General features: G+C 40.3%; 1 protein-coding gene across 2 annotated transcripts in view; it reads right to left on the bottom strand.

Annotated features, from left to right (window-relative positions):
- The window catches only part of TEX10 (testis expressed 10), a 55,179-nt gene extending 31,004 nt beyond the window's left edge, over window positions 1–24,175 (bottom strand). The window contains exons 1-10 of one of the 2 annotated variants that reach the window (XM_064705685.1): window positions 24,140–24,175; window positions 23,498–23,721; window positions 20,681–20,869; window positions 19,385–20,091; window positions 13,696–13,939; window positions 11,739–11,851; window positions 10,623–10,861; window positions 6,123–6,258; window positions 3,175–3,350; window positions 2,264–2,441 (exon numbers count right to left, since the gene is read on the bottom strand). In XM_064705685.1, the coding sequence (XP_064561755.1) occupies window positions 2,264–2,441; window positions 3,175–3,350; window positions 6,123–6,258; window positions 10,623–10,861; window positions 11,739–11,851; window positions 13,696–13,939; window positions 19,385–20,091; window positions 20,681–20,860 (1,973 nt within the window). In that variant the 5' untranslated portion in view covers window positions 20,861–20,869; window positions 23,498–23,721; window positions 24,140–24,175. The remainder of the gene's footprint in view (window positions 1–2,263; window positions 2,442–3,174; window positions 3,351–6,122; window positions 6,259–10,622; window positions 10,862–11,738; window positions 11,852–13,695; window positions 13,940–19,384; window positions 20,092–20,680; window positions 20,870–23,497; window positions 23,722–24,139) is intronic. The other variant, XM_064705686.1, reaches the window with a different exon arrangement.
- Between the last annotated feature and the right edge of the window lie 1,175 nt (window positions 24,176–25,350).

Below are 25,350 nucleotides of genomic sequence, written 5' to 3'. Positions count from 1 at the left end.
CTCCCCATTACCACAACTGACAGACTATCATTCTTTGTTCTTCTTGAGAATCCAGTCTGTCCATGGCATTATCTAAAAATGAGCTACAAAACTGATACGACAGTTGGGCTTGGTCTTTCTGATAAAACATAGAAAATTGGTTCATTTATCCTGTGTGCAATAACAGGTTAAGAAGCTCATAAAGCCCAGTTAAGGTTCATACCTAGAAAATCTACTATTGTTTCCTAGACTATACAACTTATTTTCCAATGAAAAAGAAGTATCAGACTCTTCTGTTCTTGAAAAGAACAGAAATATTTACTTATCTCCCTATCTTTGCATTTTTAAGTAGACCAAGCAACTTTTTTTGGACAACTCCCTCAGCCAAAACCATTTCTATCATCATGGTTCCCTAAGTCCTTAAGACACCCTAGATGAGTCTTTTAGGATAAAATGCTGACTGCCATAATTGGAAAAATAATTTTTAAAAAAACTTAAAAAATAAAAGAGTAAAAGGAGCCTTATCAAATAAAACCAATGCTCAGTCAAGAGCAATCTCTCTTTTTCAAGTTTCATCAAAACTTGCAAGCTCCCAGAAATGAGGACTGTCAGAACTATCAACATTAAAAAACTACACCATTGTAAGTACATCAGTACAATTTTCTTTCAATTAGTGATTTCAGATAGACTTCTTGATCTGGTTGATTATCTACAGTCTTTGAATCCAAAGTAAGTTTAAAACGTGTTTCAAATGCCATAAATTTAAATCAAAATACTTCCTTTGCACCTCTGAAAACAAAAAAATTTACTCCTCCTCTGCTCTCAGAATGTAACCTGCTTCTGGCAAGAACACTGCCTTCTGTCTGCCACTTGCATTTTCTGCTGAAAGGATCAAATGCCCACAACCCACCTGCACCATTATGGCAATTTTTTAGAAAACAGGCAACCCATTACTACAAAAATCTCCCATAATGAAAATTCACTAGGATCTAACAACAAATTAGGCATCTGAGTGCTTATTACTGGCTTTAGTTCTTACAATGACTGTCTTTGAATTGGTTACACTTTGCCACTGAGCTTCCAGTATATGGGAGACAATTTTTCATTTTTAAAAATAAAATCTGATGCCCAGCTTCTCAAAACTAGACAGAATTTCACTTTTACAGCAGTAATGCATTACAAATATAGGATATAAATTTCACCATTATTGCTTCTTATGTTAGTCACCTTATCCACATGTTACACAGCTAATACAAATAGGTCTGTATTTGACAGTACATTGTGTTGTGTTGTATTTTAATTAAAAATGTTTCAGATCCAAAAAGCATCAAGAATCACTTTAAGCATAATTCATATAAGCTTAATTCCTGCTTGCTTATCCAAGGTTCCACAATATTGATCAAAAATGTATTTTTCCCAGAAGCAGCAAAGCAAAACACCCTTGTGAAATCTCAGCAAGCCCTGCACTCACTTCAATGGAACAGCAGCTTTGCTCCCTGACTTCACAAGAAAACCTACCCTCTTTCAAGCCAGTATAAAAAAAACCCAAGAGCATTAATAATTTCAAACAAGGCACTTGCCTAGCAACTATAAATTGGCCATTTAGGTGTGGTAACTGGAGGAAAAAGTGAGCTGAAAGAAAGCAGAACATGAGAAAAACTGATTGGTTGTTTTTCACTATCAGCTGTGTCAAGTTGAAGCATTCACAAGGAAAAGCTGCAATTAGTGACAGAACAAAGACCACTGGTGATGATGTTCTGGGTAGAAGGTGCTCAATACCATGCAGCCTTACAGATTTTTTAGGAGAGAGGCTAAAGCTGCTTTGCATCCTTACTGAAAGGACCTAGGTAGTAAAAGCACTCATGTTTGTATTTCAAGAAATACAAACATGAGTGCTTTTACTACCTAGGTCCTTTCAGTGAAGGATGCAAAGCATCCATCCATCAAATTCATGTATTTCATGAAAATTCTTGACAGACTTCATGAATATATACAGACACATTAAAATAATATGGACAGAAGAATATAGCACTTAAAAACATGGCTTAGTGGTGGAACTGGCAGTGCTGGATTAACGGTTGGACTTGGTCTCAAAGGTCTCTTCCAACCTAAAAAGCAGAATGATTTTCTCAACATGTATCATAGAAAATCGGGCAGTGTAAAGACAGTCAGAGCAACAGGCCAGGGACACTGTCAGTCCCTGCATATGATACTGATTTCCTGTGTGCTGATCCCCAAGTTCACGGCCCATGAATGACTCTCCCCACCCGGGGCTGTTCGGTACCTCATGTGCAGGATGCCGATGAGGGTGGCGGCGAGCTCGGAGGACATCCTGCCCATGATGCAGCAGCGGCTGAGGCAGGCGAGCAGGCTGGCGGGCAGGCAGGGCAGGAAGTACACCAGCTGCACCAGGCGCCGCTGCGCCTCGGCCGGCAGCAGCACCAGCGTGCCCTCCAGCGGATCTGCGGCACAGAGCGCACGGTCAGCCCCGGCTGCGCCCACCAACCACCCCGCTACCCACTGGCATGAGCGTGTTATAACCATAGAACCATTGTAACCAGGGAAAAAATGGAGAAAAACATAAGGCAATACTAGCCTCGAAAATAGGCTTGGAGAAGAATATCTTTCTCTCTACAATTCACTTCAAAGAGGTTGCTGCCTGCTGCCAGGTGAGGGTAAGTCTCCCTCTTCTTCCAGGTAACAAGTAATAGGATGAGAGGAAATTGCTTTAAGTTGTACCAGGGGACATTTGGCTTGGGTATTAGAAAAAATTTATTCACTGAAAGGGTAGTGGATCAAGCTTTCCAGGGAAGTGATGGTATTACCATCCCCAGAAGTGTTCAAAAAACATGTGGCATCTGGGGACGTGGTTTAGTAGAGGACTTGGCAGTGCTGGGTTACCAGTCAGACCTTAGAGGTATTTTTTAACCCAAATGATTCCATGATTCTCACTCTAAAATTTTCAGTCTATCATATTTAAGTCCTACTAACTTGAACAAAAGATCTCAATCTTTTTACCCCCTAGTAAATGACACACATAGTTCATTTTAACCTTCAAGAAACTGAACCAATCTGCAATCCTGTCCCCCATCTGGTCTTTAGGTTGACCTAGGAAACAACAGGATTTTCTACCTACTGCAACCTGCCTGCCAGGTGAGGGACAAAATTCCTCGTGCTGTAGTGTCAAAGTCTTACCATATATTCGAGCAGCAGTGGCTTGTAAACTTTGCAACAATTCCTTGTTAGAACGAGAAGCAGCGGAATGAATGATATCAATGAGCTGATTGGAAAGCTCAGGGTTCCTCAAACCAAGCAGAGCCAGTTGCTGAGGTAAGCCAGCCAACCAACGAGACAGAACTTTACTTCGACTCCTAAAGAAAGAGGGAAAAATCAGTTGCAGAAAAAGAAGATAAAACAGAAACGCACACAAATTTATCTTCCCAGTCTTGACTAAGTTGCTTTTCTTTCTCCTTTCTAGCTCAAACTGAAACAACAGTATGGACTATCTTTCAGAGCCTACAATTTCTATGTCACCCTGGCTTATCAAATCAAGTATCATTTAGAAACCAAAAGCATTTCATCAGCTTTTTACTTAAGTGATGATCACAAGAGAAAAAGCTGCCAAGTGCAAATCAAGAAGTTCAAAGTAGGTCTTTGAAGATGTCAACAAGAGCAGCATGATGATGGATACAGATTATTTCACTCTCAAAGACCTGTCACAAAAAACTTTTCAAGGAAATTAAGTACCCATGACATAAGAGAGAAGGGCCTTGCATAGAGATGAACTGCTCAACAGCAGGAAAAGCCTGGAAAACAGACTGTTGAAGTGGATGAGTTGGAGGTGGGGTCAGAGGTCTCAAATCACTTGACATGGAAACAGTGGCTGGGAAAAAAACATTTGATTCATCATCCACAGAAAGAAGCAGATGCTGGTATCAAATGAAGCTAGAAGGAGCCAGGATTAAACAAGCAAAAGTGAGCTGGGTTTTGGCATAGATGAGCTTGGTCACTCCCTGCCAGAGGATGCTGCAGTTGCTCTTGATTTAGGCTGGTCCAAGGAATGATGAGGAAAGCTCATGATATAGATACCCACTGACTCTTACCGCTATATAAATGCATATGTGCACACACACACACTACATATGCACATAGACACACAGTGCACGGTATGTGTGCAGTGATTAGGGGTGAAGATAAACTAAAACCTCAAGAGAAAACCTAACCATGTAATAAACCAGTCAATTTAGGTTTTTTTCCACAAGACAGCAACAGGCCAAAAGCTCCTACTTTATCCTTTAAATCAGACATAACTAAAAAATAAACACATTCACAAAAAATTCTGAAAAATGCTCCAATGTGAATTCTGTTCTTCTTACACCATTCTTGACAAGTTTCTGAGAAAAAAAATAAATTCAAAGAACGAGGAAAACACTCAGAGGAGGGAACAACAGCAGAAGGAAGGAGCTACTGAACAGCCCACATTTTGAAGAAATTAAAAAATCCTACTTGTTCCCAAAGGAAAGAAATGGAATTGTGCAGTATACAAATATTATGCTGTCTTCAAATGTCTTGTCAGACATAAGTGCAGTCATACTTTTTTGCAAAGAAATTTAGAGATTTTGTTCATCTGTTACTAAAAAATGTCACAGATCCATGTAGAAGACTAAGAGGAACAGCAGCAAAACTACTGCTATTTGGGATGTCTAAAGATAGAAAGTTAAATCTTTCCAGATGGTCACATGAAATGAATTAGATACTCAAGACTTTCAGGTAAGTACAGAGAACAGTGATTATGTAACCTCACGGAAATTAATTATTATGAACATCTCCTTTTCACTCTGTGTGAAAAGAGGAGAAAACTGAGATATTCCCAAGTGTTTTTCCCTGTCTTTCATATCCCCTATAGTTTTTATAATTTTCAGAGCATAGCACTAGATTATTTCTGGCTGTAGATCTAATTACATGTACTCAGGCATTACTACAACAGAAGATGTAACAAAGCAAAGAAGTTGTAGAAGGGAACAATTTTCCCAAAACTTGACTGTGTTAACAGATGCCACAACTTCTGAGAGACCTGAGGTTTGATTTTTTTTTTAGTGGCAGAAACAGATCACATCCCCCAGAAAGTCCTGGGCTGTACCAGAAGCAGTGTGGGCAGAAGGTCAAGGAGGGGATTCTGTTTCTCTAGTCTGCTCGGGTGAGATCCCACCTGGAGTCCTGCATCCAGCTCTGGATGCCCAGAAATAAGAAGCTATTGGAGCAAGTCCAAGGAGGCCATCAAGATCATCAGAGGTCTACAGCACCTCTCCTATGAAGACAGGCTGAGAGAGCTGCTGTTGCTCAGCCTGGAGAAGAAAAGGTCTTCCCAGAGCCTTAGAGATGCTTTACTGTACCAGGAAACAACCTGAAGTTCCCAAACGAGCCAGGACTGACACACACACATCAACACATGATTTGTGTTTAAGGCTTTTATGTCCTGGAACTAGATGACTGGCTGAAAAACACATTCTAGCAAGGATCTGGAGACAATCTGGACACACCTGATTAATGAAAAACTCTTGCAACAGCATTACATAGAGAGAATAAACTCCTCATACTGACTGCATCTGAAGCAAGTCAGGTATCTAAAAGCTGCCCATGATCTAACAGATCCATGATGAACCAGGAGCCCAGAAAGACAAGAACACACTCAAACCCAGTCCCTTTGGAACCATACCCCCAAAACAACAGACTATTTTTCTTGAAGAAAGTCAGAAAGCTACACAGCCACTATCAGAACACCAAGAAAGGCACTAAGTGACAAGCTCATGACCTCAGGCTGAACTGATGGAAATGTTCCATGGCTACAGCTGCATGTGGATCTTGACACATCCACTGACTGCCAGAGTCAGTAACAATAAGCTTGTAGCAGTGTAGTTCAAGTTAAGTCATTAACATCTATCTAGCACCTATGCTAAGATAGACAACTAAGCTGGTACATCTCCATTTCACAGAGTACACAAACTTTAAAATTCCACTGACACAGTGTCAAAACAGATTCAGAATAAAGTTTTATGACATCTACATGTGAATTCAGTATTCCCACTCCCAAAATAAACACACTATTTTGAAATTAAAAACAATATGCCTTTTTTTTTTCTTACCTGATTCTTTGCGTCCTCAAATCTTCTTTTTGGTAAACTCTACTAAAAAATTTCAAAAGCAATGTACGAACTGGAAAGAGCAGATTCCTTTGCTGGTACAGTGTATATACTGCTTTTATCAAGGGTTCCGTTGCTACTGGGAAAAAAAATCGGAAGAAATACTTTTTAATCTTCTGATTTCATACATGCACACACACACAGAGCTGGCATCTTTATCTACAACCGTTTACACTGTTGTCCAGAGGGAAATACCAAAATATTTTGAAGTAACTTCTAGACTGACTTCTAAACCATTGAAACAACACTTCTTGAGCAGCTTGGGAAAGAAACAGAAAAGAAACAAAGAAAAAGGAAACAGAAGAAACACAAAATAGAGACAACATGCAAGCGAAAACTTCAGAACTTCCTGAAGACAGGTTGCAAGGTAGCTGTAAAGCAATTAATTCCTGCTTAATCCTTTTCCCCTAGTGCAGCAACTTCAGACTAATGTTCTCATTTACCTCTGTTCCTCAAAACCTCACTGTCACAGTGCCTTCAGTTCTCTGTGCACTATCCCTTTCTCCCTGCCACACACTCACCAGCTCTCCCTGTCTCTGAACCAGCTGGCTCCAAGTGACACTTGCTAATTAAGCAGAACATAAATACCTCAAGAGGCAGCTGGCAAGACACTACAAGAACTGCTAACTCCCCTGCAACCTCTCCTGCCCTGAAGTTCTCATCAACCATGTGTTATCACCAGACTTAACACAACATTTGAAAGCTTTACCACTGTAACCAAATTGGATAAAAAATTAGCCAGCAAACACAGAACTTACTGTAATAGACTGAAAAAGAGACCAAACATATTCTTTGGAAACCAAACTAAACCACAGCATGGAAAAATTAACAAAGCATGGAAAAATACCTGAATTCAGAGGAGACAAGCCTAGAAAAATAGGAAAGCATCTGAAAATTTCAGCAATACATGAAAGGTATGAGACCTGACTCAGTTTGTCACAGAAGAGCTTGTGGTCCCAAGAATTCAATCCAATTAAGGCATACTTAGGTAGCAGCAATCACTTAATTATCTTCATAAACCACAGACAGAAACATCTGTCTTTTCATCCAGGTACACACATCAGTCTTAGCAAGTTATGTGTGCAAAACCAGATAAAACCTTGTGCTCCACACTGAACAGAGCAACTTCTGCCCACAGAGACAGACAAGAATATGCCTTTCTAAAAATGATTGTGGATCCAGTCAGGGGCCAGTCTTGGTCTGCAAAACTCTTACTCAACTTCAAGTTACCATACAAGGATTCTCACCACAAAGCACATTACAAAAACCACTTGAAATGGCATGGTCACATGCCAGCATGAAGCAGGAGCCATTTAGAAGTTAAAATCTACCATATTTTTCAACAGAAAAATAAAATCCATTCTGATATTTTATGTAACCAAGATACATACTATTAAATTATTTTCAATGCATCAGACGTATCAGCTTATTCAACACATGTATTCTTCAGGTGAAGATTCACCTTGGACAGCATTTTTTAAACAGAACACTGGCTTATTCTTAAATTACTAACAATTACAACTTTATGTAGTTTATAGCCAATTGATAAACTGTTCACTGAAAAAATACAAAAATAAATAAGCATTCTAAGTGAGTAGAATTTTCACTTCCCTAAAACTCTGTGGCAATGTAAGTAAAACAGGTCCTACTGTTTGAATTGCTTCATGTGAACTGGAGAAGTTTAAAAATGGAAGCAATTTTAAAAAGAACTCATAAAAAGTAATACTTTAAAAGGCCCACATCATACAGATGTCCAAAACACAGCTGAAGAACGCATGAGGTTTTAAAATACTTCCGTTTTAACCGGCACATGTCGAGCTTCCTTCTGAAGTGACTGAGTGTACTCCCTTTTGTTGCATGAAGAAAATTTATTAAAAACACAACTAGCAGGCAAGCTGCTGAAATCATACCTGAGAAATGCAAGAAAACAGCAGACCTCCTAACTACAGAGAGGTCCCAAGTTTGATCTTAAGCGATGGAGATAAATCTTCAGACAACACAGCTACAAGCTCTTCCACACATTCACAGAAAAAGGGGCTATTTGCATTTCACCCCAGCATAAATCTCTACTCAAAACAGGCCATCCAGAAAAATGGAACCATGCTTGTGCAGGATAATGCACAAGCCTATAAAAAACCCTATGGTTTTATTTAATCTCTTTTTCATTAGCTCTTTTGGTTTTTCTACGTAAACTTTCCCTCCTTTGATTTCCATTGTGCTCTAAACTTGTTTTTTTTTTACTGTAATGGCTCATTTTTCAATTTGCATTGTCTTCTAAATAACACATGCCCTTCCCAGGCTTTAATCTCCATGTCAAATTGTTTTCAACAAATCAAGAGTTATTTTTTTTTTCTATGTACCATCTTTTGCAGTCCCATCTGACACAACACAGTTCAAAATTTCTAAAGTGTTATCAAAAAACCAATCAAGGACAGAACGTTTATCTTCCACAGAATCACATAGTAAGAGTGGGAATGAATGACTCTGAGCTCATTTGAAACAGGATCAGCTAGATCTGGCTGCTCACAACTATGTCCAGATGGCTTCTGAGTATATCCAAGAATGGAGATTCCACTATCACTATGGGCAACCTGTGCCTTGGTCATCTTTACAGTGAAAAGGGTCCTCCTCATGCTCAGACAGCATCTCCTGTGCTTCAGTTTGCGACCGCTGCTTATCCTGTCACTGGACACCACAGGAAAGAGCCTGGCTCCCTCTTCTTTGCTCCCCTCCTTCAAGTATTTACATACACTGATGAGATGCTTCCCAAATTTTCTCATCTCCAGTTGACTCAGCCTTTCCTCACAGGTGAGGTGCTCCAGTGTCTTCACCATCTTCACAGCCTGTGCTGGACTCTCACCTGTATGTCCATGCCACATGGACATATGTTAGGAGTGCCAAACTGGACACACTGCACCAGGAGTGGCCACACCAGTGCAGAGTAGAGGGGCAGGATTACCTCCCTCAACCTGCTGCCAACACTCCTAATGCAGCCCAGCACCCCACTGGGCTTCTTTGTCACAAGGGCCCATTGCTGGCTCCACCTGGACCCCTGGTCCTTTATTGCCAAGCTGCTTCCACCTGGTTGTCCCCCAGCAGGTACAGGATGGGATTGTTCCTCTCCAGGTGCAGGGCTTTGCACTTCTCCTTGTTCAAATCTTCCTGTTGCTCCAGTATGTCAAGGCTCTATCTCCTCTACAGCTGGTAGATTAACTACAATCTGACACCTAGTCAGGTTTTCAGTACTGCACAAGGATTATCTTGAAGGGGTGAGATAAACCATCCACACGAACAGACACAGCTTTGTGAGATACCTAATTTCACACTGAACTTCTACAGGATCAGCAGAAAATGATTAAATTGTCCACTGTTTGGTAGAAGTTTGGCAAAGTTAAAAAAAAAAAAATCGTTATTTCATTACAAAGAAAGCCTGAAATATCTAACAGTGTAACAACTACTTGGAAGCTACTTTCCTGCGTAGCAACTCCTCTGCTTTATCTCAGGTGGTGCAACAGGCTCTGACTTTGGATTATTATTTTTCCTTAACACAAAGCTAAATTTGAAGTGCAGATAGGAATGAGCAGTTATTACCTTTGTCACCAGGGATATGGGAATAGACAGATTCCCAATTAAAATGGATTTGGCAGGAAATATAACTAACTATCAAAATGTATTTGAGGGACATTTGACATCTTTTCATTTTACAACTCTAACAATTGTATCTGTTGCTAAGGGCTTTTCTTTAAACTACTTGGATGTGGAATTCATTTCTATCACACTGGTAAAACATAAAAGACTGCTATCACTTTTCTGGTTACTGATGAAGTCCTTTCTTGAAGTTCTATATATCCAAGGTCTCATTTGGAATACAACCAAGTAGCACTTGAAATGAAAGAAAAAAAGCAAGCTAAAATATTAGACTGGTCCTGCAAGTCATAACTGGAAATGTTTTGTCTTGGAAAAGAATTCAAATCAAACACCTTGGAAAATACTCAACAGCAGCTTCCATCAAAAGTATCTTGACATTTCACATTACCACAGAACTAAAATGGTCATCTGACAGTACTTGAGAGAGTCTACCAGCTATGCTAATGACTTTAAATAAGGACTGGTACATTAAAGTATCGTGCATCTCTACAGCCTAGTAGTTACTTTTTCAATATAAAGCTAATCTCCCATTTATAAGATTATCTTGAGAAACAGATACAGAAAACAGGTACAAATATATTCACACTTTGGATATCAACAGTATGAATCTAAAAGCATTCCAAAAACAGTCTCCAATGCTACATGCAAGGATACCACCATGAAATTCATTTTACCTCTGTGACAAAATGCATTTTGATGTAACAACTGAGAACATAAAGTGCAGCATTAAAATGCTGAAACAACTCACAGCTTTGTCAGTGCATAATTTTGCTTTCCAGAAACTACTCCTCTTACCCTTGTTTTGCTGTATTTGCATTAGTCTCCAAGTCACCCCAAGCAATCTGTTCACTTGCTTGCTATTCAACTTGCTGCCATCCTGAAGAGTGTCTGTCACAAATTTCCTTATCATGTCCAGCCACCCAGAGTCTGTCTGAAGTGTTGAAGCACTTGCTAATGAAACCATTATGTCACACAAGGTTAAATTCAGCAAAAGATGGTCGATGTTGTTTGAGGATTTCATACAGTTCCTGTTGCTAAGGGGAGGAGGGGGAGAGAACAGAAAGATTTCAAAAAATTATTTTTGAAATAAAAATGGGCACCAGCTGATACCCTTGTACATACACCACTGTTCTACATAGACTGCAAAGGTGCAGAATGCTTTCAGAACAACTTTAGCATGAATTTAGTCTCACATCTGGGAGCTGAGAATGGAGACAACTTACCACTAAAACATTGTGTTCCACACTGAACAGAGCAACCTCTGCCCACAGAGACAAACAAGAATGCTCCTTTCTAAAAATGATTCTGGATCCAGTTGCTACTGGCCTGTAGCAAAACAGAACTGGTGCATCTGTTTTGACAGCTCAATAGTGAAGAAATGTGTGTTTGGCTTCTGCTCCAGTACTGCTCTGCCCTACAGGACAGGGACAGTGTGCCCATATCCCCTCCAAGCTGTCCTCACCCAGCCCCATAACACAACTAGAGAAGACTATATGGAGATGCAAAGAATGTTTCAACTATGTTTAATGTAATTTAGCAGTCAGCTGAAGAAAACACACAGAAATATGAAACCAGTCAACCTAAACCAATCACCATTTAGCAATATGCAAATTCCAGATCAAGAGTTGAATAAAATGCTTTTATTTCCCTAAGGCAGCACTTAATTTTCTACTGGATGCTATTCAGACAACTTCCTATACAATACTTTTACAAAGAACAACTAAAACGTCTCAATTTTGAAGCAGTGCAACGTTCCTATAACTGCATCTCCACAGATCTTCAAGAAATATGCAATAAGAAGTTTTATTTTCCATCATGAAAAATTTAATATTTGATAAAGCATGTGAGTCACATTGTCCCACTTCTCTTATGAAATTAAAAGCTGGTACATGACATTGATTTTATTCTTACCTTTTGCATGGATCTTTCTTTTTGTGTTTTACTGTATCTTGTAAAGAGTAAGGAAAATGACGCATGAAGTGGTGCTTGAAATCAACAAGGTAATTCATTCGAAGCCATAGCTCCTGTTAAGGAAAGCAGATGATAGACAGAAAACATGGTAGCAAATGAAATAAATTCAGACAATTATGTCCCAAAATTCATTATTGGAATCAATGAAACTAGGAACTTTAGCCTCTGATTCCAAGTTGTTTATACATCTTTTCTTTCAAGTGTTGTGCAAGAAAGTCCACAAAACAAGGGAGTATAACAAGATGCTCTAAGTTAACGTTGAGCAACAACATGTTGCTAACTGAACCACTTTATTTTTTAGCACATATTTATGTGGATACATGCAATACTAATCTGAGTTACAGATCTGAATGAAAGTACTTTTATACCAATTGATCAGGGTTCTTAAAATCAGAGTGGACTTAAAACATATTCCGATACCTCTTTGCAGGTTAGCAGACAGTCACCATTCCACAGTGTCCAGCAGAACTCACCACTAAAAAGCCTGCATTGCTATCAAATTGATCAGGCAGAAAAATCTTTTCGATATTTGACTACTAAGAGCAGAGAATGGCCATTAAACTATTTCAAAGATCAATAGCTTTCCACCAAGCATATTCAGAGTGGTTATCCACAGTGATTATAATAGCCACTTTGGCCTGCAAGCCCAAGGGCTATTAAATAAGCAAAGCTTTCATTTTCAAATGGAGCCATTTGAATGCATTTTGTATATAATGGTAACTATAAAGACAGAACAAACCATTAATCTAAAATGGAATTTGCTCCACAAAAAAACCAAGTTGTATGAACCTCAGATTTTTTTTCTCCCCACAAACAACTTAAGGTCATAATCCAACTGTGTGTACCCAAACCACTTTACATCTTGACAGAGGAGTGTGCCATTCACATGACCAAAACACAGGCACCCTATGGCTAAGGGCAGCAGTTCTCCAGGATCCTTCAGAAAAAGGCTAGGGACAGGAGGCTGCCACAGGAATTTTCCAGGTCAAGTGCCTGCTTTTTGCCCACTTCCAAGAGGGCGTCTAGAAAAGATGAAGAAGAAAAAAGAGGAACAGCGTGCTTTGCTCAGACACACTGAATCCATCCCTCAAAGCGGGTATGTTTGGTAACTTTGGTTTAATGTAATGATTCCACAAATGTTTTCCAGTAATTACCTACCCTATGTGTAGCTCTTCATTTAGCAAAGGGGCCTACAGTCCTATAGACAGGTTAAACCAAGAGCTGTCAAGACATTTCTTCCAACTACTCAATAGCCAAATTTTCCAATTTGCAATTTTTTTTTTGGAAAAGCAGCAAAACTTAGCAAAACAAGCAATTCAGTTATCTAAGTAAAATACAGAGAAAATAACCTGGGGAAAAAAAAAAAAACCAACCTCAGAGGATACCTCCTAAAATCCTTTTTGATCCAATGTCTTATGATCCTCCCAATCACGACACAGCAACACAGATTGCACCAAGCAATTACAGGATCTCAAACCACCACTATCTTCCACCTTTCCGAACATTTAGGGTTTGTTCATTCCCACACCCCCAAGAAATTTTCCAACACACAAAGATAAGGAAAAAACAACCCCATTCTACACTTGGTTCCAATTTATATTCTAGAGGTTATCTGGGAGACAAAATGCTCCTCTTCTCCATTACCATTTCCAGTTTCAAAACCTTTGTGCTGCAGTCAAGGAGGATTCCCGGAGACTATTTACTGAACTCCTGGCTCAGTTCAACCAATTCTTTTCTACAGTAAGAGGCAACAAAATCCAGATTCAAAATCTACTCAACACCTAGGCTTTTTCTCTCTTAACAAAGTGCCTTCAGTACTTCAAATCACCAAACCACTAGCTTCTAATCAAAACAAAACGAACTGTCATCATTATGGCATGGATCATTTCTCCCTTACCATTTTGTATGTTTCATCGTGTCGCTTTGTGAGTTTCCACAATAGATGTATTATGCTAAGAACTTGCTGCATGAGCTGCTGAGATTCTGATTCCAAAAGGTTTCCAAGAATGGGAGCTGATTGTGCAGGAGATGCTTCAATCCAGCACTCAATCAGTAATGGAATTATTATCTCAATAAAACCTTTTAAGTTTTCAGCCGAGGACAGGCCTTTTTCTGCACTGTCCATTACACTTGTCAGAGACCTAAACAACAAAAGCAAAAGAGCATAAAAAGATAAAGATCACACCTTTCAAAACAAGATTACAGCAATACCACTTTCCTGATTTCTAAATAATGGGAAAAGTTACTTTTTTTAACACATTAAATATTAGCTGGCTTTCTTGCTAGATATTTCAGTATGGAAAAAAGGGAGTTCAAACCATCTACAACAAACCTGCTCCCAAGTCTCCCTGCAAGTTTGTGTGCTTCTTTAACAACTTCTTAGATTTCAGTATTTCTTTCCCCATTGTTATATGTAAAGTCTATGAAATGGAGAAATACAATATGCATTATCCTATCACCTTCAACCAATGGTAAGGAATTAATTATATTCAGCACAACAAAATAATAAAAAGTCCCTTTTAAGCTCATTAAAGCAAAATAACGAAGCTGACTACAAGGTGTTGTCAAATGCATGAGGTTTATTACAGTTAATAACCATCTCCAACTATAATAAACACAATGTTTTTCATATCAAATGTGGAAAAAAATGTTCCTGTAAAATATACCTTTGGTTCCCACCTGATGGTTAGCTACTGTGCTCTGAAAGGCAACTTAACAGAAAATGATCTGATAATGAAGTTAAAAAAAATTAAAAACTAAGATACAGTTTAAATTGATACAATATCTCCCAGAAATCAAGAAAAGCAACTCTTATTCTCCCCCTACTCAAAAAACACCTTGTGTCTCTGAAAGGACAATCAGCAGTTATGACCCAACACTGCCACTACACACTACTAAAAATTCAACCAATTTGTATCCAATTTGAAAGGAAGATTCTTTAAATGAACTAAAACCATGGATAAATCCTGTTAATTTTAACGAGTACAGATTCCTTAAAAAGAGACAACAACAGTTTCAATTGATCATTTGTAAAATTGTTTTCCATTGTGATTTTGTTTCCTAATTCACAGCAGGGAATTCCTATCATAATTCTAATTTCCTAACATACATAGGATTAGCACACTGAACCTGCTGCTAAACTCCCTTTTATTTCAGTAATGATCTCCAAGTAAATTTTCTTTACATATACACTCAAAATAGGAACTGGAAAACTTTCAACAGACCTGCAGAAGTTTTGTTGACAAGTATTTTAATTTCATACTGAAGATGTAAAGCAGTTTTCCCTAGTCACTTCTAAATTATCCAATTAGTTATATCTTCTATTAGTTCGATCCTTCTAGCTACATGTTGTTGCCATCATCTATAGTACAAATCATAATAATTTTATTCTGCCATTTCCCTCTAGTTGATATCAGTGTATCAAGAAAATTACTAAACAATACCCAGGTATTAATGACATGTAAAAGGAACAGGGAGAAGGAATTAAAACAAAGTGTGAGACAAATACAAGCTATTTTTCAATGAAGACAAGACGGGGGGAGAATTTAGATCTCCACCACAAAATAAAAGGGATAAATGGAAACATAACTGATCATAAGAAAAAAAATTGCTTTACTTTTACTTACAATTATCAAACATGTTAAAATTTTATAAAGCTTAGCTTTAACTGCAGCCACCAACATATCCAATAAATATAATTTGGTTTATTTGTTTGGTTTTTTGCCTTATTTCCTTTCTGTAGCACAGGCACTGCAGTACACACCAGCTTCTTCAAGACTAGAAAGAGTTTATGAATGGTTCTATCTTACACTTTTTAATTCTCAGTTATCTCAAATACAGCAGACAAATCCCATCTTCCAGTTACAATCACAATGAATTCTAAAGCCTTTTGATACCAAGACCATAATCTGATTGAAAAAGTGAGGTTGTCCTGTAAATGCTATGCTGTGACAGGATTATGCTCTCAGATGGGAGTTTGAAATTTCAGTAATTGGCTGGAATAGTTCTGAAGTAGTAGTCTTTAGTAATTTCTTTTCTAAAAAATACCTGATATTACAGCAGAACTCTGGAATTCCAGCAATTTACTTAAGGAACACAAAAATCTCCCAATTAAAAAGTGAACAGTGCATGAAACCTGAGGAGCTGGTAATCCACACTGGAAGATTTCTACAGAAGTGTAACACACAACTATTTCAGTACTTTTCTGAAACAATGAATGGAAAAAGGAAGAATTAGTGCCAAAAGGGGTACTCCTCCCAGCTGCTGAAAGCACTGGGGTAAGAATACTTAGCACAGCTTTCATGTACCCCTGCAGAAGAAGCCCCTATCTCTCCAGGTAAGACTCCTCCACATATTCAAGGTTAACAATAAAAGTGTAAAATACATTTTGGGTGCCAGATGATGACAAAGTATTATAGCAATCTGTCCAGCAGATATCCTTAACAATACAGATTCACTTGACCTGGGCAGGTTTGATGGCAATTGTGCTGTCACACATCTGCTATCACTACTCTTGAGTGGTAGGGTGACTTTTAGAAACACTGTAAGGCATATCACCTTTATATCAGAATGAAACACTATTGAAGGGAGCTGCAAGATATTTGTGTACCCTAAGCTGCCATTTTTCTTTAAAATGCCAGTATTTTTATACAGCAGGACCAAACAAACAAAAATTGTGTAAATATCTGCCATTTGACAGTAAGAAGACAACAGAAATTCAGCAAAGGGAAGTCAAGGAAGCATAAAAGAAATAGAAAATAAGGAAATAACTTGCTGTTTTTTAAAACAGGAAAAGTCTTTGGAAGTTTTTATGGCTTGCAGTTTAAGCCAGGTTACTTGTCCTCCTTTTCTGTGTGCACTGCCAAGTGCACAAACACACAGCACACCAAGTGAACTGCATTTTCCTTTTCTCTTTGATGCACATGTACATATTTATTGGCTATGCTTCATCTTCCATTTCAGTTTCTCAAGTCATTTTTGCTTTTCTCTGCAGCTTCACATTGAACTCTCTCAGCAGAATCTGAAGCTCAACTCTTTCTCTTCCAGTCAAAAAAAAATAAAATCACACGCCTCGGTACCACCACATTTATGTTGTGAAGGCTTTCCCTTTTTCCACACCTGAAATGAGTTTGATGCAAAAAGCAACACAGTCAGCACATAATGCAGAGAATACATTCTAACAACATTCTAATACACTGCAACTTTTAATTTACACACAGTAGGAAGATCCACCACACAACAGAAGATAACAAAGTCTTAAGATTTGCATCTTTGAATCATCCAGCATTCCAAGCTCAGAATCTATCCTTTTTATTAAACAGTAATACTGCAAACTGATTCAGAAAATCTCATTCCACAATCACTAGGTTATCACTGATATGTCAGCCCTGTCTAATGAGCTTGCAAGATTAAATAGATACAGGAACTTCAAAAATTTAGTATGCTGTTATGCAGTTTGGAAAAACAAAGTTAAAACTTACTTGCAGTATTAGTGACAAGACTACCAATACACACAACACACTCTGCAAATAATTACTTATGGTTTGGTCAACTCATTATCCTTAGCTAGTCATAGACTTGACTATTTGACTTGAAACACACACACACACAGAGTACTTCACCTCTTATTACAAATCATTTCTGTCCTTGCAGTAGTGGCCATAGCAGAGGCCTGGGAATGCCCATAAAAGGCAACAATTGGCATTGGAAGTGACAGAATTTACCTTGAGATTATTGGGAATTATTTCAGTGGCCAATACAAAAACCACCACCATAACTATTGGAACTTCACACAAAATCACTAAAACAAGCTGTACTCTTGTGAAAAATGAATACACCAAAAATATGCACAAATGCAATAAAATGAGAACATTTTAGTACCTTCAGCAGATGATCTTTCCCTCTCTATTCTTCTGTTCTGCTGCCATCAGCTTGCTTTGCCAATCTTGCCTTGGATTCTAGCCATGTTTCCTTCTATTCTTCTGGCTCCTCCTCATGCTTGCAAACATCTTTTTGTAAGTATTTATAACCAGAAGCACATCACGATGTTCCACCAAAATCTAGCTCCTCAGAAAAGCGGAATCCAATTCAGGTGACACCAGATGCAAAGTTTATTTTCCTAGACCTTGGATACAATGCATCTTCAGCTATTACACGGCCTGGTAATCACACACTGCATATCACCCAGGGCACACCACAAGCATCCTCTGACACACAGTGGTGCACAACTGCGTGCTTCTGACTGCATAGGACTGCTCTGTGCTCAGCACTGAACCCTTTCCCTGCCTCAAGGGGGCATCACCAGCCTAGTCGGTGATGTTTAGTTGTGATTTTACCTGCAGCAGATACTGCTGGTCATGACTGAACCCTTATGCTGACAACCACTTTTAGGAGAAAATGCTGACCTTCTTACTGAGCTTAATATGTTTCCTGTACCTACCATAAGTAATATGCTACCTCCAAAGAGGAAGCCTAGGAGAACAGAAATGGATGCCTCTCCCTGACAGATGGAAAACACCTGCCAGTTCAGGTCGACCTGGGTATTTCAGAGAGAACACCTCTTCTTCTGTCCTTTATTCCTTCAAAGATATAAGATGGACATAGTAATGGAGTAGGCAGTGGGTTTAATCCCCCTTTTTGCCACAGACTTCCTAGATGAATTTGGTATAACTGCCAGCAGTAAAACAAGGATTGTAGTTTTTCTTCAAACCAGCTTGGTATCTACAGAGAACAGAGCTATGTAACAGCTAAACTGCTTACATTTTTTGAGACACCCTTCCAGATCTCCTGTCAGCAGGTATGTAACATCCATAGTAATGCATCTGAGGATGCCAATGTTCAAAAAGCACCATAAAGTGAGGTGGGAGGTTCACCTCTAGTGGGTGAATCAGAGAGGAGAAGAGAAATCAAAACAGCTGTTTGTTTGTCCCTTAACTTCAGCTCACATCTGTTCAGAGTACTACTGAAACCCACACAAACCTTTCTGTGACTAAGCACACTAAGCTTCCTTTCATATTCATCAGCATGTCTCAGCCGAGACATCTTTCATCCACAGTGAATATATAAACGGGTGAAGTGATTAAAATATCTAGAATTGGAAACTCAGCAGAACTTCATACCACCAGACACATCCCATCCTGCTGTCCTTTTTAAAGGGAGCTACAGTCAAAGATAACAGATTCCTGAGCTTATGACAGACTCTTGAAGGTAAAAGCACAAAATTTCAGTAAAATTCATTATCACAAACAAGCTTACATTTCACACAAAGAAATTTGCCTACTTGTCCCTAGGTCTGTTAGACATCCTGCAAGAAGTGACTGTCAGTTTGCATTCCAAAAATATCCCAACAGAGCCGGTAATCCAAAATTATCATTAATAGCATAAAACAAAGACTTTATAATGGAAAGGTTCTTGCTATACACATAACACAGTTATCTGCTGAGTATTTCTGTATTTTCAAGCCTCTGCAGTAAGACTACAAATTACACTAAGTGTCCTAAAATATGGCTTAGGGACAATCCCACAAAAAAATTAAATTGCGATCACACGGTTGACATTAGCTGCCAAACTAGTTAACATTTTCTCACCTCAGTCTAAATGATGAGTTGATCTTTGGTCGTAAGCCACCATTTTCAAACAGTTGTATAGGTTGCTGATTATTTGCATGGAGCTTCCAACTAATGCATACTGGGTTCCTCACAGAATGAGAGTTGTCCTTCTGCTCTTGAAGCCCTTCATCCTCTGTATCACTGGATCCATCTACCACTGCCTGGAGAAACTTCTTGAGCCTGGTAAGTACGTTCAACCTCCACTGCTGAGAAGTTACTCTGCGATTTGGGTTAACAGAGAGCATCCACGAAAGTTTGTCCCTGCTTTTCAGTCTTTTTGAGAGTTGCTGGTGAGAAATAAGCTCTACAAAATTCTTCAACAATATAATGCTGCGGTCTGTAAGAAGAGCTGGGTATGCTTCCAATAAAACGTCCAAGACTTTCAATGAATCTTCCTGAATTCCCTCACTGATATGAGTCATGGCACTAGAGAGATGGGCACTTACCAAAGGGAAAAATGGAGCAATCTGTTCCGCTCTTATTTTTGAAGCCAAGAACTGCAGCAGGTGAACAGCTGCTCCTCTGACACTGGAATCTTTGTCTGTAAACACAGCTGCCACCTCGCTTATTATACTGGAAAGGTGTGCATCAATTACAAAGGGATACTGAGACAGGAGTTCTTTGAGTCCGAGAAGTGCATTATGCTTAACCCCAGGACTATAGTGATGCATCTGTGAGAGCAGATCCTATAAGGAAGCAAACATATACACTTGCCATCATTATTATTTTAACTGTTCAAACTTCCCCCATGTATTTTCTGCACATTTTTCCTAAACACTTAAAAATACAGAATATTCTTACGATGTACTGCTGTTCATAACAGCAAAATGGGTTTAGAACGAACATGGTATGCATTTTATAGCACAACAATTAACAAATAATCAGAATTCAGTGATAGGAAAAACAAGATGTAATGACTGGTCCTTAGGTCTTGTTCTCAAGTTTATGCACAACCCCACTGACTCAACAGAGGGATGACCAAAGGAAAGTCCTCTCACTCTTGTTCTCAAAAGCAGAACTACAAAACCTCAGCCTGAATAGCTTTCCTGTTTAAGCACAGAGCTGCAAGAGACAGAAGATGGCACAAAGAATGTAAAACAAATCCAACCCCCAGAGAAATACAAGACTGTTTAAACGCGAGGCTGCATTCAGATAGCCTGCTGCATTTATCTATTTTTTTATAAATGTTTTTTTCCCAAATTGCAGTAAACATAGTCAACCTAGACAAAAGGCAAGCAATTTTCTGTCATTTCAGAACGCAGTGTCACAACATACCTTAATGTTAAGTTTTCTATTTTGTGTAGGAAGCACTCCATCTTCTTTAAGCTGCTCAGGAATTTGTATGGCCTTTGTTTTGAAGGTAGTATCAGTTGCATTCTCTAGTTTAGGCTTTTTTTTCCCAACTTTGAATTTCACTTTCTGGAAATCCTCCTGACGTTTCCTTTTTTTAGTCATTCTGATTCTCTGCAAAAGGAGAATTTAATCTGATTAAACACAAAAGTAGTTTTTCCACCAAAGAGCAGCAACCTCCTAACAACAGCCACTGTTTTCATTCTTTCATCTATGCATAACTGAGTGTCCACTCCTGAGACAAGATGCTAGACTAAACAGAACTGCAGACTGATTCCATGCAGCTGCACTATCAGCATCCAGAAAACATTCTGCTGCTCCTTTGGCCCTCTTTGTTTTGAGAACTACTTTATCATAAAGCATCCAGGTATCTGCAGCTGCCACTGCGTTACCAAGAGTTGAGTTGCTGATTTGGTTTTGTTTTACAAAGTCCCTGCCAACAAAGCAACTTTTTACATGCTCAGTTCTTGTCAAGCCAAGGAGCTCAGCGAACCGTTCCCTTTCAGCTGCACGTTGCTCACCAAGCCCATCACTCACAGCACACAGCCTGCACATGGACTATCACAGGTTTCAACAGGCCTTCACCCATAAAAGGACACAAAACACCTAAGAAAACTTACACTGAAAATACCAAGCTGTGCATTTAAATATAACTAGAAGAAGGGGGAAAGAAGAGGACAAATAGGCAACTATGGACTGAAAAAAAAGGAAAACAAAAACATTTTTAATAAGGCATAAGAAATGAGATATCTGAGCCGCTGTACTTGTAAGCTGTACAAACATACTGGAATAGAGGTACAATAACCAAAATAAATTAAAACTCCCAGAAGTTTCTAAATAGCTTTTTGGTTTTTTTCTGTTTTGATACTGAAGCACACATCTACCAACTTAAAAAAAAACATGAACACACTGAAAAGGTCCCAACAAACACTACACCACAGATTTATTTAATCCTCTTAAAAAAACCCCCAAACAAGCCACCATCCACTTTCCCCACAAAAAAAACCTGAATCAAGAAAAATCCAAGCCAAAAACCCCAACAATACAACTGACTAAGCTCAGAAATTTCTAAATAACATATCCAAACAATGATTCTCTTCTGGTGGATGTGATAATCATTCCTACAGCTGATTTTCCCAATGGACTTCAAGCTGAAATTTGTACTAGAGTACTTCATATATACATTAACAGGATAATCATTAAAGAATGTGTTAAAACAAACTATAATTTTCCATTATTTTAAAACAATTTAAACAACAGATTACACCAACATTTGACTGCAATTTAATTTTGCTTTTCACACACTAGGTTAAAAAATCATATGCAAGACCACTTTAACTGAAGTACAAATTTGGCACAAGTAACCTATGAACTCAAAAGGTTTTAAAAAACTTGGAGCCTGGTGCCAAAAGAAAAAGGTCCTTTAGTGTCCAACTATAACAACCATGGCTTTATAAACGTTTGATTTTTACCATATGCATCTTTTTAGGAAAGAATTACAAGAATTTCACCACATGATATATAGAAATAGCTAGAAGCTTTTGGCATAGAAGTTATTTCCACTTACAAGGTTTGCTTTTACAAGAGTAGATGTCTGGCTCCCAGTCAGCACAAAAACTTCACAATACAGGTGTACAACAACTGAACAGAGCAATTAAGTTCCTTTAAAGGAGCAGGCTTGTAAAATATCGTATTTTTTTCTCCTAATAAAAGCAGCACAGCTTACCTCACAATAAATATTCTGGGAATAATTGGTAATCTAAGCCTATCCATTTCCAATTCCTATGTACCACGCTCTACCAAAGGATAAAATCCTTACAAAATATAAGGATATAAGCACCACAGTGGCTACATAATAAGACATCAAACAAAACTGTCTACAGCTGATGAAATTATGTAACCATTTCAATGAAACTTCTTGCTGAAACAACTGCATTTCACAAGGAGAGACTGCGAGAGCTGGGCCTGTTTAGTCTGGAGAAGACTGAGAGGGAATTTCATTATTGCATTTTAATTTCTCCAAGATGGGTGCCAAGAGGATGGTGCCAGAGCGTTTTCAGTAGTGCCCAGCAACAGGATGAGGAGCAACAGCCATACACCAAAACACAAGAAATTCCACCTCAGCATGAAGAAGGAATTCTTTACTTTAAGGGTATAAGAGCACTGGAACAGGCTGCCCAGGAAGGTCTCTGGAGACAATCCAACCCACCTGGATGCATTCCTATGTCACCTGCTCTAGGTTATACTGCCTTGGCAGGCGGACTGGACTAAATGATCTCCAGAAGTCCCTTCCAACCCTAACTAATCTGTGATTCTCTGTATTTTCACCTGGCCCTCCTCCAGCAAGACTGAGCACCTAACAGTTCAGCACTAACACGGTTTTACAATCCAAAGCATTAAAACAACGTCCAATCGACGCAGGGCTCCTTGAACATAAAGTAGCATGCATCCTTTTTCAGACACCACTTCCAATGTCACTCAGGCACCCTCACCTCAGGCTCAGAAAAAATACTCGGTTACAGGTAGGACCTGATGATCTTGGAACTCTTTTCCAACCAAATGATTCTGGTTTCACTCCCCCCCAGCTCTCAAGCAGCATCCTTCGGGAACCTCACAACCTTGCACAGTCAGGAAAATCCTGAGAAACCCGAAGGCAAGGCACACGCCCTACCCGACTCCTCCGATCAGATAAGCATTTCCCTGCGGGCGAGCTCTCTCCCGGCACGGCACAGCGATACTTACAGGCGATCACCTCCGCGCGGCTCCCGCGCCGCCAGCGCATCCCCCGCCGCCGCCGCCGGGACCGCACCGCGCCGCCCGACCCCGCGCCGCGCCCGCCGTACCCGAGCGCCGGCGCGGCCGCTCCTCCCGCGGCTCTAGGCGGTCACGCTGCCTTCCTCGCCGTCCCGGGACATCCTTCGGCTCGCTCCCCGAACGCCGCTTCCCTCCGCCCCGCTGCAGCCGCTCTGCGAGGCGTTCAAATAAAGGCGCGTCAGTGCCGGCCCGGCGCCGGGGAGGCCGCGAGTTCGGCCCCGGGGAGCGCCGGGCGAGGCGGGAGCGGCGGCGAGGAGAAGCCGCCGGGGGAGGTGGGGCAGGGGCGGCGGCGCGCAGCGGAGCCGATGCCGCCGGTTTCCCCGGGAGCGGCACCCGGCCCGCGCCGCCGCGGCTCCCGCTTTTCCCGCCGCCTCCCTGGCGCAGGAACGTGAGGGGAGGGCGGGTCGCACAAAAGGCGGGCGGCCCTTGGCGCAGGGGCCGGGCGAGCGCGGCGAGCCCCGCCAGCAGGGCCGGACCGAGAGGAACCGCGCCGGGCTCGGGATCCCGATCCCGCTCCCCGTCCGCCTCCTCCCGCCCGGCCCGCGCGCGGCCGCTCGCTCCCTCACTCACCAACCACGCGCGCGGCAGCGCCAGCCCCGCTTCCGCCCCCGCCGAGCGCCTGCCCGGAAGCGGCCGCCCACGTGAGCGGCGCCGCCAGCGCCCGCCCCACGCGCCGGGGGCACGCGCGCTTCCGCCGCGGCCGCGCGCGCTGGCGCCCCCTGCAGGCGGGGCGGCCCCGGGGGTGCCGGCGGTGCCCCCTTGGCGAGGGGAACGGGAGGGGCGGGCACTGAGCGCTCCTCTGTGGTGACCGGCGGGCAGGACCCGAGGGAATGGCCCCAAGTTGTGTCAGGGGAAGTTTGGGTTTGTGAAAAATGCGTATTTTGTGATTGGCTTTTTGTGACCGTGTTCACAGGCGTCCGAGGATGAGGGAAGAGACGAGGTTCTGACTCCATGTTTCAGAAGGCTTGATTTATTATTTTATTAGAAAAATTATATCAAAACTATACTAAAATAATAGAAGGAAGAATTTAATCAGAAGGCTACCTAAGAATGGAAAAAGCAAGAATGATAACAAAAGCTTGTGTCTCGGACAGAGTCCGAGCCAGCTGACTGTGACTGGCCATTAATTAGAAACAACCACATGAGACCAATCACAGATGCACCTGCTGCATTCCACAGTAGCAGATAATCATTGTTTACATTTTGTTCCTGAGGCCTCTCAGCTTCTCAAGAGGAAAAATCCTAAGGGAAGGACTTTTCTAAAAATATGTCTGTGACAGCTTTTTGCAAATATTAAAATGAGAATTATATGTGTTGTGTTAGAAAGTAATGCTGTGTTAATTCTCTTAAGTAGTGTGTTAAATATAGTTTTCGGTTATGAAAAATGTTAAAATAGAAACTATGCTATGTAGGATACTTTTTTTAAAGAAAGGACTTGCAGCAAGATAGCAGCCACAGGACACCTAAATCTTTCAGAGAAAAAGAATTTATTGCTCTCTTATCAGAAGAAACTTCTTCCCGCCTCAAAGGCGCTGTTAGGATTCGGAGGAAGAAGTTGATGATGACCAGACAGAATCCTGTGTTTGAATGGAATTTATGCATCATGTATGAGGTGTATGAATATGCAACAGGCTGTTGTTTTTAAGGGTTAATCCTTTGTTAACATGTGTCCTTTTTCAGGCTTGTGCTGCCCAGAAAAAGGTACCCAGACGTCCGTAATTCTTTGTGTCTATTGTCTCATATTGTCCTAATGCAAATTGTCCAAATTATTATTACTTTGA

This window comes from Zonotrichia leucophrys, chromosome 2 (genome assembly GCF_028769735.1).
Source record: "Zonotrichia leucophrys gambelii isolate GWCS_2022_RI chromosome 2, RI_Zleu_2.0, whole genome shotgun sequence".
In the NCBI taxonomy this organism is placed as follows: Eukaryota; Metazoa; Chordata; class Aves; order Passeriformes; family Passerellidae; genus Zonotrichia; species Zonotrichia leucophrys.
This window is presented reverse-complemented; position numbering and strand designations above follow the sequence as displayed.